The sequence below is a fragment of the Heptranchias perlo genome, chromosome 35, assembly GCF_035084215.1.
Source record: "Heptranchias perlo isolate sHepPer1 chromosome 35, sHepPer1.hap1, whole genome shotgun sequence".
NCBI classification, from domain to species: Eukaryota; Metazoa; Chordata; class Chondrichthyes; order Hexanchiformes; family Hexanchidae; genus Heptranchias; species Heptranchias perlo.
The window spans coordinates 10,090,410-10,106,299 of NC_090359.1; the positions used below are offsets into that span (position 1 = coordinate 10,090,410).

General features: G+C 46.8%; 1 protein-coding gene across 2 annotated transcripts in view; it reads left to right on the forward strand.

Annotated features, from left to right (window-relative positions):
• LOC137302346 (CD209 antigen-like protein E) overlaps nt 1-15,890 on the forward strand; it is a 79,397-nt gene that overhangs the window by 5,381 nt on the left and 58,126 nt on the right. For both annotated transcript variants that reach the window (XR_010958438.1, XM_067971983.1), the window contains exon 3: nt 10,638-10,899. Coding sequence is in view for 1 of the 2 variants with exons in the window: in XM_067971983.1 (XP_067828084.1) it covers nt 10,812-10,899 (88 nt within the window). In the remaining variant the exon portion in view is untranslated. The remainder of the gene's footprint in view (nt 1-10,637; nt 10,900-15,890) is intronic.

Below are 15,890 nucleotides of genomic sequence, written 5' to 3' on the forward strand. Positions count from 1 at the left end.
GCCTCTGTATCATTATTATATGAACCCAAGTGCCTTGTTTGCTTTTTTAATGCCTTATTAACCTGCTTTGCTACTTTTAATTATTAGTGTCCCTGTACCCCTAAATTCCTTTGCTCCTCTACCCCATTTAGACTCTTATTATCCAAGCAGCATGTGGCCTCTTTATTCTTCTGATCAAAATGTACCACCTCACACTTATCTACATTGAAATTCATTTGCCAATTACACGTCCATTTTGCAAATTTATTAATGGCTTCCTGTATTTTAAGAACATAAGAACATAAGAAATAGGAGCAGGAGTAGGCCAATCGGCCCCTCGAGCCTGCTCCGCCATTCAATAAGATCATGGCTGATCTGGTCCTAACCTCAAATCTAAAATCATGTCCAATTTCCTGCCCGCTCCCCGTAACCCCTAATTCCCTTTACTTCTAGGAAACTGTCTATTTCTGTTTTAAATTTATTTAATGATGTCGTAGTCCTCTTCAGTATTAACTGTACCTCCCAATTGGGTGTCGTCAGCAAATTTTGAAATTGTACTCCCGATTCCTGAGTCTAAATCATTTATGCAAATGGTGAACAACAGTGGTCCCAGCACCGATCCTTGTGGAACACCACTTCACACCTTTTACCAGTGTGAGTAACTACCTTTAATCCCTACTCTCTGTTTTCTGTTTTGTAGCCAGCTTGCTATCCATTCTGCTACCTGTCCCCTGACTCCACAAGCTCTGACCTTGGTCATGAGTCCACTATGCGATACCTTATCGAAGGCCTTTCAAACTTTTCTTTTTCAGATATTTATTCACTTCCTTTTTAAATTCTGCTTCCCTCGGTGTTTCTGGTGGGACATTCCATTGTCCGAACAACCCTCTGCATCAAAAAGAAAACCAACCCCTCACTTCATTCTTTTGGTCTTAATTTGATGCCCTCCAGTTACCGACTCACAAACTGGTGGAAATAGTTTTCCCTCATTTACTTTATCAAAACCAACTCATAATTTTGATCCCTCTCTCTGATCTTATTTAAACTTCTCTGCTCTCATGAAAAGTTATGTGAAGACTCTCATCCTTGGGATCATCTTAGTGAATCTCTTCTGCCCCTCTCCATGGCCGCGACATTCTTACTAAAGTAATGCACCAAAAACTGGACACAGTATTCTGACTGTGGCCTAACCAATGATTTGTCCAGGTGTAGCATTAACTCTTTCCTTTTATACTCTATGCCCCTATTTATAAATCCTAGGATCCCATGGGGGTTTTTGTAAAACAGCTTTATCAACTTGTCCTCCCACTTTTAAAGATTTGTATATCTGAATCACTAAATCTCTCTGCTCCTCTACTCCTTTTACAGTTTTACAGTATAGTGTCTATTTCCTCTCCTTGTTCTTCTCACCTCACATCTCTCCCCATTAAATTCTATCTCACATCTACCTGCCCAATCTGCTCACCTGTCTGCCTCCTCCTGAAGTTGTTGACAATCATCTTCATGGTTAATCTCCCTCCTTATCTTTGTGGCAGCTGCAAATTTTAACATTGTGCCCCCTACACCCAGGTCCAGATCATTTCTATCCACAGATATTGAGAAAAGCAATGGTGTCAACACTGACCCTGGGGATCACCACGGTTTGAACCCTTCCAGTGCAAGAAACATCTGTTAACCACAACTCTCAATTTTCTGTCCTTTACCCATCCCCTCTCTCTCCCTCTCTCTCATTTCTCCTCTCCAACTTCTCATATTTCTATCCCTCAGTTCTCATACACAGACTCTCTTCCCCTTTCCTCTCTTTCATACACACAGACTGTTTCTCTCCCTTGTCTCCCATATCCTCTCTTTTCCTTTCTCACTCTTATATACACACACCATGGGGTCAATTTTAGGTTGGCCGATCGGGTGCGTTCATGGCGTGGGGGGTTCCTAAAATTGGGGAATCCCGTAGCGGGTCCGGAGCCCGGCTCCAACCCGCCCACTTCTAGTTTCCCCAATGACGCGAATCGGTGCGTGCGCAGCCCCCGCATGCGGGACTCCCACCGCCAATTAAAGCCGGCGGGATGACAGTTTAGATAGTTAGGGAGGTACTTGAGGTCGTTGACACACCTCATTGGGAAGAGATTTTAGCAGGGATGTGATTTTGGACTCTCCTCAGCGTGTTTCCCATGCTGTGGGAAATACTCCCTGTTGTTGCAGACATGTTTCAGTCAGCAGCCATTGGGAGATGCAGAGGATTCCTTGACAGTTGGGGGGAATACCTCATTCATTGCAGCAGGGCACTCTGTCACCTCAGACAAAGTTTTGTCTGCCACACCGTTGTCTCCACACTCAAAATTATTACATCATACCCTAAACTCTGCTGTCCAAACACATTTACCTACTTTGCGGACCCCCTCACACTCACAGCGTCAGGATGGGGGTGGGGGTTTCCATTGCTGCATTCATCACTCCATTGGAGGACGAGCAACATCACCAGCCTCGCCAGGCACGCCGTCCACCTCTGCTACATGGAGCTACACAACACAGTGCTGCGCAACAGGCACCTGCACAAAGTAGTCATGCAACTACACAGACACCCACTGTAGGGTGACCGAATGGGTGGCATCAAGGGTGTTCATGGAGAACCTCATGAAAGGGCCTTATTGGACAAGCCAGTCAGGAATGGCCAAGATGTAGCAGTAGTGATGACAATATAATATGTAATGTGAGTTGATCAGAAATCAAATATAAGTAAAAACCATGACAAACCCTCAAACACCCTTGTGCATCCCCTTCATGCTCACGACACGTTTGCCTTATGCTTCCTACTACACATACGTGATACATGCCCTGTAGCTGCAGCACAGGTAGTGGCAGGTGGGGAGAGACTGACCGTGAAAGAGATGCATGAGAGGGTGAGTTTGAGACAGAGCCATGAGATTGTTTGCGGATTGGGTTGAGTGGTAGTGGTGAGATAAATACTGGGGAAGTGAGGAAGTGCATGTAAGATGAGGATGAGGGTTCAGTGGGTGTGAGGAGTGATGTGATTGAGAAGTGTTGGCAGTACAGAAGGAGATGTGGGGTCGTGGCGGTGATGTGGCAGACGGAGTGAAGGGGGATGAGTAAGACCTCCAATGGAGTGATGAATGCAGCTATGGAACCCCCCACCCCCACCCTGACGCTGTGAGTGTGAGGGGGTCCGCAAAGTCGGCAAATGTGTTTGGACAGCAGAGTTTAGGGGATGATGTAATAATTTTGAGTGTGGAGACAACGGTGTGGCAGACAAAACTTTGTCTGAGGTGACAGAGTGCCCTGCTGCAATGAATGAGGTATTCCCCCCAACTGTCAAGGAATCCTCTGCATCTCCCAACGGCTGACCTGGTTCAGTCATTGAAGTGCCTCCTGCACTGTGTGCAGGTGCGTGATATGTTGGTGGTGCTGGTCACCTCCTCTGCTACCTTGAGCCAGGCCTTCGTGGTGGCAGAGGCAGGCCGCTTTTTCCCGTCCGCCGGGTGGAAGATCTCCCTCCTCCTCCTCCTCCTCCCCCCATCCAGTAAGATCTGGAGTGAGGCATCATTAAACCTGGGAGCAACCTTCCCCCTGGGCTGCTCCATGCTGTAATTTTGCCTATTTTCTGCAGCATCAGTCAGTGGAGGATTGCCCCTTTTAAATAGGGCTCCTCCAGCTGACAGCCTATGATGTGGGTGTGCAGTCCACCCACTGTGCAGCTTTCCAGCATGAAACCCAGAAGCCAAGGTAAGTTGCTTCAATTTACTTACGACCACGTGCCAAACCCACATATTTCACTGGGCGGGTTACCCACGCGCCCAGTCGACCCCCCACTGCCAACCCACCTCCCTTCTAATATCGGGCCCCATATCTCCCTTATCCACCTCCAGACTCTCTGAGAATCTGTCTCACAGACTCACTCCCTCATACACAGACTCTGAGACTCACTCCCTCATACACAGACTCTCTGAGACTCACTCCCTCATACACAGACTCTCTGAGACTCACTATCTCACACTGTTGTACTCAGGTCCTCGGTCTCTTTTATACACAGATTCTCTCTCCCATGTCTTGCACAGACACCTAGGGGGATGATTTTAAACCCCAAGAATCGGCCGGTTGGGGATTGGTGGGAGTTGAAAATAGATGTTTTTTTGGGTCGCAACCGCAAAGTTTTCGGACTTTGCATCCCCAATGGGAAGCCTGTACTTTTACACGCCGGCGCTCAACCCGGAAATAAAGCCGAGTTGTGGTCACGACCCAAAAAACTAATTTCAACTCCCACCCGCCCACAACCCACCCGTTCTTGGGGTTTAAAATCAACCCCCTACTTTCAACCTCCTTTCATACACCCTGACTTGTTCTCCCCTTCGCTCTGACACACAAGCTCTCTGTCCCTTCTTTCACTCATACACTCTCTCCCCTTCTCTCTCAGATTCTGCCTCCTCTTTTCTCTCTCTCTCTCACACACAGACTCTCTCTCCACCAATTCCATTACACACACAGACTCTCTCTCTCCACCAATTCCATTACACACACAGACTCTCTCTCTCCACCAATTCCATTATACACACAGACTCTCTCTTCACCAATTCCATTATACACACAGACTCTCTCTCCACCAATTCCATTATACACACAGACTCTCTCTCCACCAATTCCATTACACACACAGACTCTCTCTCCACCAATTCCATTATACACACAGACTCTCTCTCCACCAATTCCATTATACACACAGACTCTCTCTCCACCAATTCCATTATACACACAGACTCTCTCTCCACCAATTCCATTATACACACAGACTCTCTCTCTCCACCAATTCCATTACACACAGACTCTCTCTCCACCAATTCCATTATACACACAGACTCTCTCTCTCCACCAATTCCATTATACACACAGACTCTCTCTCCACCAATTCCATTATACACACAGACTCTCTCTCTCTACAACAATTCCATTATACACACAGACTCTCTCTCCACCAATTCCATTGTACACACAGACTCTCTCTCCACCAATTCCATTATACACACAGACTCTCTCTCCACCAATTCCATTATACACACAGACTCTCTCTCTCCACCAATTCCATTATACACACAGACTCTCTCTCCACCAATTCCATTATACACACAGACTCTCTCTCCACCAATTCCATTATACACACAGACTCTCTCTCCACCAATTCCATTAAACACACACAGACTCTCTCTCCACCAATTCCATTAAACACACAGACTCTCTCTCTCTCTCTCTCCACCAATTCCATTATACACACAGACTCTCTCTCCACCAATTCCATTATACACACAGACTCTCTCTCCACCAATTCCATTACACACACAGACTCTCTCTCCACCAATTCCATTATACACACAGACTCTCTCTCCACCAATTCCATTATACACACAGACTCTCTCTCTCCACCAATTCCATTATACACACAGACTCTCTCTCCACCAATTCCATTATACACACAGACTCTCTCTCTCCACCAATTCCATTATACACACAGACTCTCTCTCCACCAATTCCATTATACACACAGACTCTCTCTCCACCAATTCCATTATACACACAGACTCTCTCTCCACCAATTCCATTAAACACACAGACTCTCTCTCCACCAATTCCATTAAACACACAGACTCTCTCTCCATCTTTTCTGTTATCTGTGCCCATCTCTCCCACAACCCCAGGACCCGATGGTTTCCATCCCAGTGTAGGTGAGGAAATTGTTGATGCTTCAAGATCTTCCAAAACTCTCTTGATTCAGGAATTGTTCCCTTGGATTGGAAAATTGCCAATATAACTCCATTGTTTAAGGGTAGGGGAAATAAACTAGGAAGTTACAGACCTATTAGTCTAATGTCAGTAGTGGGGAAGTTACTAGAATCTCTTGTTAGGGACAGAGTGACTGAGCATTTGAACAAATATGAACTGATCAGAGAGAGCCAGCATGGATTTGTGAAGGGTAAGTCATGTTTAATGAACTGAATTGAGTTTTATGAGGCGGTAACAAAAGTGGTAGATGAAGGAGTCTCTGTTGATATTTAAATAGACTTCCAGAAGGCATTCGACAAGGTTCCACATAAGAGAAAGTTAACTAAAGTGAGAGCGCGTGGGATTGGTGGCAACTCATTGGCTTGGACAGGGAATTGGTCAGGAGGTAGCAGACAGAGTAGGGATAATGAGTATGTGCTCAAATTGTCAAGATGTGACTAGTGCTGTCACCCAGGGATCTGTACTGGGGCCGCAGCTTTTCATTGTATTTATAAATGACTTGGATGAAGGAATAGAGAGCCGTATGTCTAAGTTTGCTGACGACACTAAGTTAGGTCGCACTAAATAGTGCAGATGGGAACAGAAAGTTGCAAAAGGGTATTGATAGATTAAGTGAGTGGGCAAAACAGTGGCAGATGGAGTTCAACGTGGGAAAGTGCAGGGTCATCAATTTTGGCCCTAAGAAAGATAGATCAGAGTATTATCTGAATGGTGAGAAGCTCGGAACTGGATTGACAGAGAGATTTAGGGATCCAAGTACGAACATCACGAAAATCTTGCGGACAGGTATTACAAATAATTTAAATGTTTGCCTTTATCTCAAGAGGGCTGGAATTCAAAGGGTTGGAAGTTATGTTATAGCTGTCGAGTGCTATGGTTGGACCCCATCTGGAGGACTGCATTCAGCTCTGGGCAGTGCACCTCAGGAAGGATGTATTGACCTTGGAGGGGGTGCAGTGCAGATTCACCAGAATGATACCGGACCGAAAAGGGTTAATATTGAGGACAGGTTATATAGATTAGGCCTGTATTCTCTTCAGTATAGAAGATTATGGGGTGATCTAATTGAGGTGTTTATGATGATCAAAGGAGTTGATGGGGTAGATAGAGAGAAACTATTTCCTCTGGAGGGGAGCGGGGCAGGCGGGGAGTCCAAAACAAGGGGGCATAACCTTTAAATTAGAGCTAGGCCATTTAGGGCTGATGTCAGAAAGCATTTCTTCACATAAAGGGCAGTGGAAATTGGGAAATCTCTCCCCCAAAAAGCTGTTGAGGCTGGGGGTCAATTGAAAATGTCAAAACTGAGAGTGATAGATTTTTGTTAGGAAAGAATATTAAGGATTATGGAACTGATGCGTGTTTTTTTTTATTCGTTCAAGGGATGGGCAATAAATGCCTGGCGAGGCCGGCATTTATTGCCCATCCTGAATTGCCCTTGAGAAGGTGGTGGTGAGCCGCCTTCTTAAACCGCTGCAATCCGTGTGGTGAAGGTTCTCCCACAGTGCTGTTAGGAAGGGAGTTCCAGGATTTTGACCCAGCGATGATGAAGGAACGGCGATATATTTCCAAGTCGGGATGGTGTGTGACTTGGAGGGGAACATGCAGGTGGTGGTGTTCCCATGTGCCTGCTGCTCTTGTCCTTCTAGGTGGTAGAGGTCGCGGGTTTGGGAGGTGCTGTCGAAGAAGCCTTGGCGAGTTGCTTCAGTGCATCCTGTGGATGGTACACACTGCAGCCACATGCGCCGGCGGTGAAGGGAGTGAATGTTTAGGGTGGTGGATGGGGTGCCAATCAAGCGGGCTGCTTTGTCCTGTATTGGTGTCGAGCTTCTTGAGTGTTGTTGGAGCTGCACTCGTCCAGGCAAGTGGAGAGTATTCCATCACACTCCTGACTTGTGCCTTGTAGATGGTGGAAAGGCTTTCGGGAGTCAGGAGGTGAGTCACTCGCCGCAGAATACCCAGCCTCTGACCTGCTCTTGTAGCCATGGTATTTATATGGCTGGTCCAGTTAAGTGCCTGGTCAATGGTGACCCCCAGGATGTTGATGGTGGGGGATTCGGCGATGGTAATGCCGTTGAATGTCAAGGGGAAGTGGTTAGACTCTCTCTTGTTGGAGATGGTCATTGCCTGGTAGATGGAGTTAAGATACAGGTCAGCCATGATCTAATTGAATGCTGGAACAGGCTTGAGGGGCTGAATGGCCTACTCCTGTTACTATGTTTAAACCCCTCCAATCAGGTTTCCACTCCTGCCGCAGCACTGAAACGGCCCTCACAAAGTCACAAATGACATCCTATGTGAGTGTGACCATGGTGAACTATCCCTACTCATCCTTCTCGACCTGTCTGCAGCCTTTGACACGGTTGACCACACCATCCTCCTCCAATGCCTCTCCTCCATTGTCTAGCTGGGTGGGACTGCCATTTTCTGGTTCCATTCCTATCTATCCAGTCATAGCCAGAGAATCGCCTGCAGTGGCTTCTCTTCCCACTCCCGAACCATTACCTCTGGAGTCCCCCAAAGATCTATCCTTGGCCCCCTCCTGTTTCTCATCCATATGCTGCCCCTCGGTGACATCAACCGAAAACACAATGCCGATTCTTCACGTAAACTGACAACACCCACCTCTACCACTAAACTTTGAAGGGTAGTGAACAGTGAGGAGGATAGTGATAGACTTCAAGAGGATATCGACAGGCTAGTGGCGTGGGCGGACACGTGGCAGATGAAATTTAACGTGGAAAAATGCGAAGTGATACATTTCGGTAGGAAGAACGAGGAGAGGCAGTATAAACTAGAGGGCACAATTCTAAAAGGGGTACAGGAACAGAGGGATCTGGGGGTTTATGTGCAAAAATTGTTGAAGGTGGCAGGGCCAGTTGAGAAAGCGGTTAAAAAAGCATACGGGATCCTGTGCTTTGTAAGTAGAGGCATAGAGTACAAAAACAAGGAAGTCATGATGAACCTTTTATAAAACACTGGTTCAGCCACAACTGGAGTATTGTGTCCAGTTCTGGGCACCGCACTTTAGGAAAGATGTGAAGGCCTTAGAGAGGGTGCAGAAGAGATTTACTGGAATGATTCCAGGGATGAGGGACTTTAGTTACTTGGATAGACTGGAGAAGCTGGTGCTCCTTGGAACAGAGAAGGTTGAGAGGAGATTTGATCGAGGTATTCAAAATCATGAACAGTTTAGACAGAGTAGATACAGAGAAACTGTTGCCAATGGCAGAAGGGTCAAGAACCAGAGGACATAGATTTAAGGTGATTGGCAAAAGATCCAAAGGTGACATGAGGAAAAGCTTTTTTACACAGCGAGTGATTAGGATCTGGACTGCACTGCCCGAGGCGGTGGTGGAGGCAGATTCAATCATGGCCTTCAAAAAGGAACTGGATAAGTACTTGAAAGGAAAAAAAAATTCAGGGCTACGGGGATAGGGCGGGGGAGTGGGACTAGCTGGATTGCTCTTGCATAGAGCCGGCGTGGAATCAATGGGCTGAACGGCCTCCTTCCGTGCTGTAACCTTTCTATGATTTGATGACACCTCATAGAATCACAGAATGATAGAATGGTTACAGCGCAGAGGAGGCAATTTGGCCCATCGAGCCAGTGCCGGGTCTTTGTAAGAGCAATCCAGTTAGTCCCATTCCCCCGCTCTTTCCCCGTAGCCCTGCAGTTTTTTTTACCTTCAAGTATTTATCCAATTCCTTTTTGAAAGCCACGATTGAATTTGCTTCCAACACCCTTTCAGGCAGTGCATTCCAGATCATAATCACTCGCTGCATTAAAAAAAAGATTTTCCTCATGTCGCCTTTGGTTCTTTTGCCAATCACCTGATATCTGTGTGCACTGGTCTCGACCCTTCCGCCAATGGGAACAATTTCTCTTTATCTAAACTTTTCATGATTTTGAACACTTCTATCAAATCTCCTCTCAACCATCTCTGTTCCAAGGAGAACAACCCCAGCTTCTCCAGTCTATCCACATAACAGAAGACCCTCATCCCTGGAACCATTCCAGTAAATCTTTTCTGCACCCTCTCGAAGGCCTTCACACCTTTGCTAAAGTGCGGTGCCCAGAATTGGACACAATACTCCAGTTGTGGTCGAAGCAGTGTTTTATAAAGATTCATCATGACTTTGTTGCTTCTGTACTCCTCATGTATAAATAGAGGCATAATGAGGTTTCTCACCTCTCCATGTTGGGCTAATCGGACGCCACAAAACCCACCACTGTGAAACCGATGACAGGCGCGCACGCAGTGGGGTGGGGTCACGTTCCCTGTTATTTCATTTTTAATCCCCCCTCCCCCACCGTCGTGACGGGGGCGGGGGGGTTTCGGGGCGTGGGTGGCTCTGGATGGGGGGGAGGCGTTTGGGGTTAATATCGAGGGGGGACGTGGGGGTGTTAATATCGAGGGGGGAGGTGGGGGCGTAATATTGGGGGGTTGAGGCCGTGGCAGGGGTTTAATATCGGGGGGGGGCAGGCGGGGGTTTATTATCGGGGGGTGGGGGTTAATATCGAGGGTGGAGGTGGGGGCGTTAATATCGGGGGAAGAGGCTGTGGCAGGGGTTTAATATCGGGGGGGCAGGCGGGGGTTTAATATCGGTGGGTGGGGGTTAATATCGAGGGGGTAGGTGGGGTAGTTTATGTCGGGGGGGTGGTCAGCCGTGGTGGGGGTTAATATCGGGGGCTGGGGGTTAAAATCGTGGCCGATGGAACTGTACGTGGGGCGGGGCCTGGAACCGCTGGTTTTGAGCCACCGCTCGAGTGAATTTCTACCCCCATGATGTTTATAATGAAGTAATATCTAATAATTATAACCGTGTTCTGTTACATTTCAATGAAACAAAACTGGTCTCTGCTGCAACAGATGTTCGAGACACTTGTAAAACCTTCAAAAACCCGTCACATCTTCAGCATAGGAGAGAAAAGGAGAAATAGTGAAACCCGCCTCTGACTAACGTCCCATCCTGTCTGACACTGTTCACTATCACACCGCCCCTCAACAATACAGCTTCACAGATGCTGCAGGCTGATCGGCGGAATGGAAGCTGATATCACTTATGCAGAACTGAGGTTCTCTCAATCTTCTCTGAAGCAACAACTCCCAGCACCTTCTCCCAGTAATGCAGGTACCTGACCCACCTGTTCAGTAAATAGTAACGTAGCTTTAATGTGACCAGGCTGTTATTTTAGTTTCACTGTGATGCTCTGCGGACAGGAATGTCCCATTTTATTCTCACCTTTTGAACTCGTGCCAGTTTATCTCTGAGATTCTTGAGAGTTTCGGAGTGGCACTGAAGTCACAAAGGGCCACGGAGGTTCCAGGTCGGAAGCCTGTTCTCCTCAGAGTTTGCTGATCCGGGACACGGTCCTGACAGCGAAATATTAAGGATCGGAGGGCTCTCGATTTAGGGAGGAGGGTGAGCGAGGATTGGAGCTGCGGGTTTGCCATCCAGTTACTCTGGCAGGAAACAGTGGGTGAGAGGCCCTAATGGGAGCTGCATTGGACGGGATTCCCTCAGGCTTAAATATTCAGACAACGCTCACTGACTGGCTCCTACAAGAAGAATGACCGCTCGGGCCAGCGACCAGAAACATCACCGATGTCAGTAAAACAATGTTCAGATCTGATTGAGCTGAGGGTAAAGGAGGGTTTTTGGGTGGTGGGGTATTTTAAGTATTTTAAATATATATGTTTGTGTGTAAATAGTAACTCAATCTGGCACTATATTTCAAGCAGTGATTATTCTCACTGAGACATTGCTGTCCCTGCATTGCTGTCCTGTTGCAGTTCACCATGACCTTTGTTAATTTCGGCACTGGAACAAAAGAACACGGGAACATTGGAAACAGGAGTCGGCCATTCAGTCCCTCGAGCCTGCTCCGCCATTCAATTGGATCATGGCTGATCTGCACCTCCACTCCATTTACCTGCCTTTGATCCATGTGCCTTGATACCCTTACCTAACAAAAATGTCAGTCTTAAAATCCCCGTTTGTCCGAGCATCAACAGCCTTTTGGGGGAGAGAGTTCCAGATTTCTACCACCCTTTGTGTTAAAAGGTGCTTCCTGATTTCACTCCTGAATTGCCTAGCTCTAATTTTAAGATTGTCTCCTTGTTCTTGATTTCCCCCATCAGAGTAAATAATTCCTCCGTATCTACCCTATCAAATCCTCTTAATATTTTAAACACCTCGATCTGATCACCCCTCAATCTTCTATACTCCAGGGAATACAAGCCTAGTTGATACAACCTGTCGTCATAATTTAACCCTCTAAACCCCGGTATCATCCTGAGCCTCGGTATCATTCACTGCCAGGAACAGTAGCCACAGCCTTTTGTGACTGAAGTGAACCTTATCTTGGTGACGATCTTGTTTTGGACGTTAATTTTGTAAAGAACCAGGAACTTGCGGCAATCGGTGTTTCCCCTCACTCTCTTGTGGGCTGCAGTGACTTCCTGATTTAATTGTATGTTCATGGTTTAAAACAGAAGTTTCCTGGGACACAGGAGAACAAAGGGAAGTTGCAGCACATTTACTATAAACGTTCTATAATTTGCTTACCAACTGCTCATTATTTCACAACTGGTTTAGAAAAGAATCCTAATTTGCAAATAGAATCATAGAATAGTTACAACACAGAAGGAGGCCATTCGGCCTGTCGAGCCCGTGCTGGCTCTCTGCAAGAGCAATCCAGATAGCCCCATTCCACCGCCCTTTCCCCGTGGCCCTGCAATTTTTTTTCCTTCAAGTACTTATCCAATTCCCTTTTGAAAGCCATGATTGAATCCGCCTCCACCACCCATTCAGGCAGTGCATTCCAGATCATAACCAATCGCTGGGTAAAAATGCTTTTCCTAATGTCGCTTTTGGTTCTTTTGCCAATTACCTTAAATCTGTGTCCTGTGGTTCTCAACCATTCTGCCAATGGAAACAGCTTTTCTCTACCGACACTGTCTAGACCCCTGATGATTTCGAACACCTCCATCAAATCTCCTCTCAACCTTCACTGCTATAAGGAGTACAAACCCAGCTCCTCCAGTCTATTCATGTAACTGAAGTCCCACATAGAAACATAAGAAATAAGAGCTGGAGTAAGCTGGGGGTCACCATTGACCAGAAACTTAACTGGACCAGCCACATAAATACTGTGGCTACAAGAGCAGGCCGGAGACTGGGTATTCTGCGGCGAGTGACTCACCTCCTGACTCCCCAAAGCTTTTCCACCATCTACAAGGTGTGTGATGGAATACTCTCCGCTTGCCTGGATGAGTGCAGCTCCAACAACACTCAAGAAGCTCGACACCATCCAGGACAAAGCAGCCCGCTTGATTGGCACTCCATCCACCACCCTAAACATTCACTCCCTTCACCACCAGCGCACCGTGGCTGCAGTGTGTACCATCCACAGGATGTACTGCAGCTACTTGCCAAGGCTTCTTCGACAGCACCTCCCAAACCCGCGACCTCTACCACTTAGAAGGACAAGGGCAGCACGCACATGGGAACAACACCACCTGCATGTTCCCCTCCAAGTCACACACCATCCCGACTTGGAAATATATCGCCGTACCTTCATCGTCGCTGGGTCAAAATCCTGGAACTCCCTCCCTAACAGCGCTGTGGGAGAACCTTCACCACACGGACTGCAGCGGTTCAAGAAGGTGGCTCACCACCACCTCCTCAAGGGCAATTAGGGTTGGCCGTTAAATCCTGGCCTTGCCAGCGACGCCCACATGCCATGAACGAATTTTTAAAAAGCCATACAGCCCCTCGAGCCTGCTCCGCCGTTCAATCAGATCATGGCTGATCTTCGACCTCAACTCACGTTCCTGCCTGATCCCCTAGAGTCCAAAAATCTATCCATCTCAGCCTTGACTATGTTCATTGACTCAGCATCCACAGCTGCTCGAGGGTCAAGTAACTATTTAGCATGGAGGAGTCTCGTTCGTTATCGGAATTAACCAGTCAAATCGCTCCACCAACTAAGAACGGCCATGCACCACCGCCCACAGAATTGAGAAAGAGCAATCAATCTGTCAGTCCTTTACATATCCGGGCCGGCTGAGGTTTCCCGTTTTTTTTTTTCCCCGTGTTTCATCTCTGGAACCATTGTGGTAAATCTTTTCTGCACCCTCACTCAGGCCGTCACATCCTTCCTCAGGTCCGGTGCTCAGAATGGGACACAAAACTCCAGATGTGGCTGAACCTGTGCTTTATAAAGGTTCATCATTACTTCCTTGCTTTTGTTCTCTATGCCTCTATTTATAGAGCCTAGGATCCCCTATGGTTTTTTAACCACTTTCTCAACGTGCCCTGCCACCTTCAGCGATTTGTGCACATATACACCCAGGTCTCTCTGTTCCTGCACCCTCTTTAGAATTGTACCCTTTAGTTTATATTGCCTCTCCTCGTTCTTCCTACCAAAATGTATCACTTTGCACTTCTCTGCGTTAAATTTCATCTGCCACGTGTCCGCCCATTCCACCAGCCTGTCTATATCCTCTTGAAGTCTATCACTATCCTCCTCACTGGTTACTACCCTTCCAAGTTTTGTGTCATCTGCAAATTTTGAAATTGTGCCCTGTACACCCAAGTCCAAGTCATTAATATATATCAAGAAAAGCAGTGGTCGTAGTACCGACCCCTGGTGAACACAGCTGTGCACCTTCCTCCAGTCTGAAAAACAACCGTTCACCACTACTATCTGTTTCCTGTCACTTAGCCAATTTCATATCCATGCTGCCATCGCCACTTTGATTCCATGGTCGTCAACTTTGCTGACAAGCCCATTATGCGGCACTTTATCAAACGCCTTTTGGAAGTCCATATACACCACATCAACCGCATTGCCCTCATCGACCCTCTCTGTTACCTCATCAAAAAACTCAATCAAGTTAGTTAAACACGATTTGCCTTAATTAATCCACACTTGTCCAAGTGACTGTTAATTTTGTGCCAGATTATCGCTTCTAAAAGTTTCCCCACCACCGAGCTTAAACTGACTGGCCTGTAGTTGCTGGGTTTATCCTTTGCAAATCTCCAGTCCTGTGGCACCATTCCATATCTAAGGATGATTGGAAGATTATGGCCAGAACCTCTGCAGTTTCCACCCTTACTTTCCTCAGCAACCGAGGATGCATCCCATCTGGACTGGGTGACTTATCGACTTTAAGTACAGCTAGCCTTTCCAGCATCTCCTCTTGATCAATTTTTAGCCCATCCAATATCTCAACTACCTCCTCTTTTGCTGAGACTTTGGCAGCATCTTCTTCTTTGGTAAAGACAAATGCAAAGTACTTACTTAGTACCTCAGCCATGCCCTCTGCCTCCATAAGTAGGTCTCCTTTTTGGTCCCTAATCGGCCCCAGCCCTCCTCTGACGACGTGTTTACTATTTATATGCCTATAGAAGACTTTTGGATTCCCTTTTATGTTAGTTGCCAGTCTATTCTCATACTTCTCTTTGTCCCTCTTATTTCAGAGGGGAAGTGAAAAAGGAACTTTCTATATTCAGCCTGGTTCTCACTTGTATTATCAACCTGACATCTGTCATACTCCCCCTTTTTCTGCTTCATCTTTCTCTCTCTCTCTCTTTCGTCATCCAGGGAGCTCTGACTTTAATTGCCTTACCTTTTCCCCCTCGTGGGAAAGTACCTGAACCATCTGCTCTTTAAAGGCTGCCCACTGTTCAATTACAGTTTTGCCTGCCAATCTTTGATTCCAATTTACCCGGGCCAGATCCGTTCTCAAACCACTGAAATTGGCCCTTCTCCAATTGAGTATTTTTACTCTAGATTGCTCCTTGTCCTTTTCGATTGATAATCTAAACATTATGATACTATGATCACTGTTCCCCTACCGACACTTGCTCCACTTGACCCAACTCATTCCCCAAAACCAGATCCAGCAATGCCTCCTTCCTCGTTGGGCCGGAAGTTTACTGATCAAGAAAGTTCTCCTTAACGCACTTCAGAAATTTTCCCCCCTTCTTTGCCCTTCACAATGTTACTATCCCAGTCTATATTAGGATAATTGAAGTCCCCCATTATCACTACTCTATGGCTCTTCCACCTCTGTAATTTCCCTGCAAATTTGCTTCTCTATATCCTTCCCGCA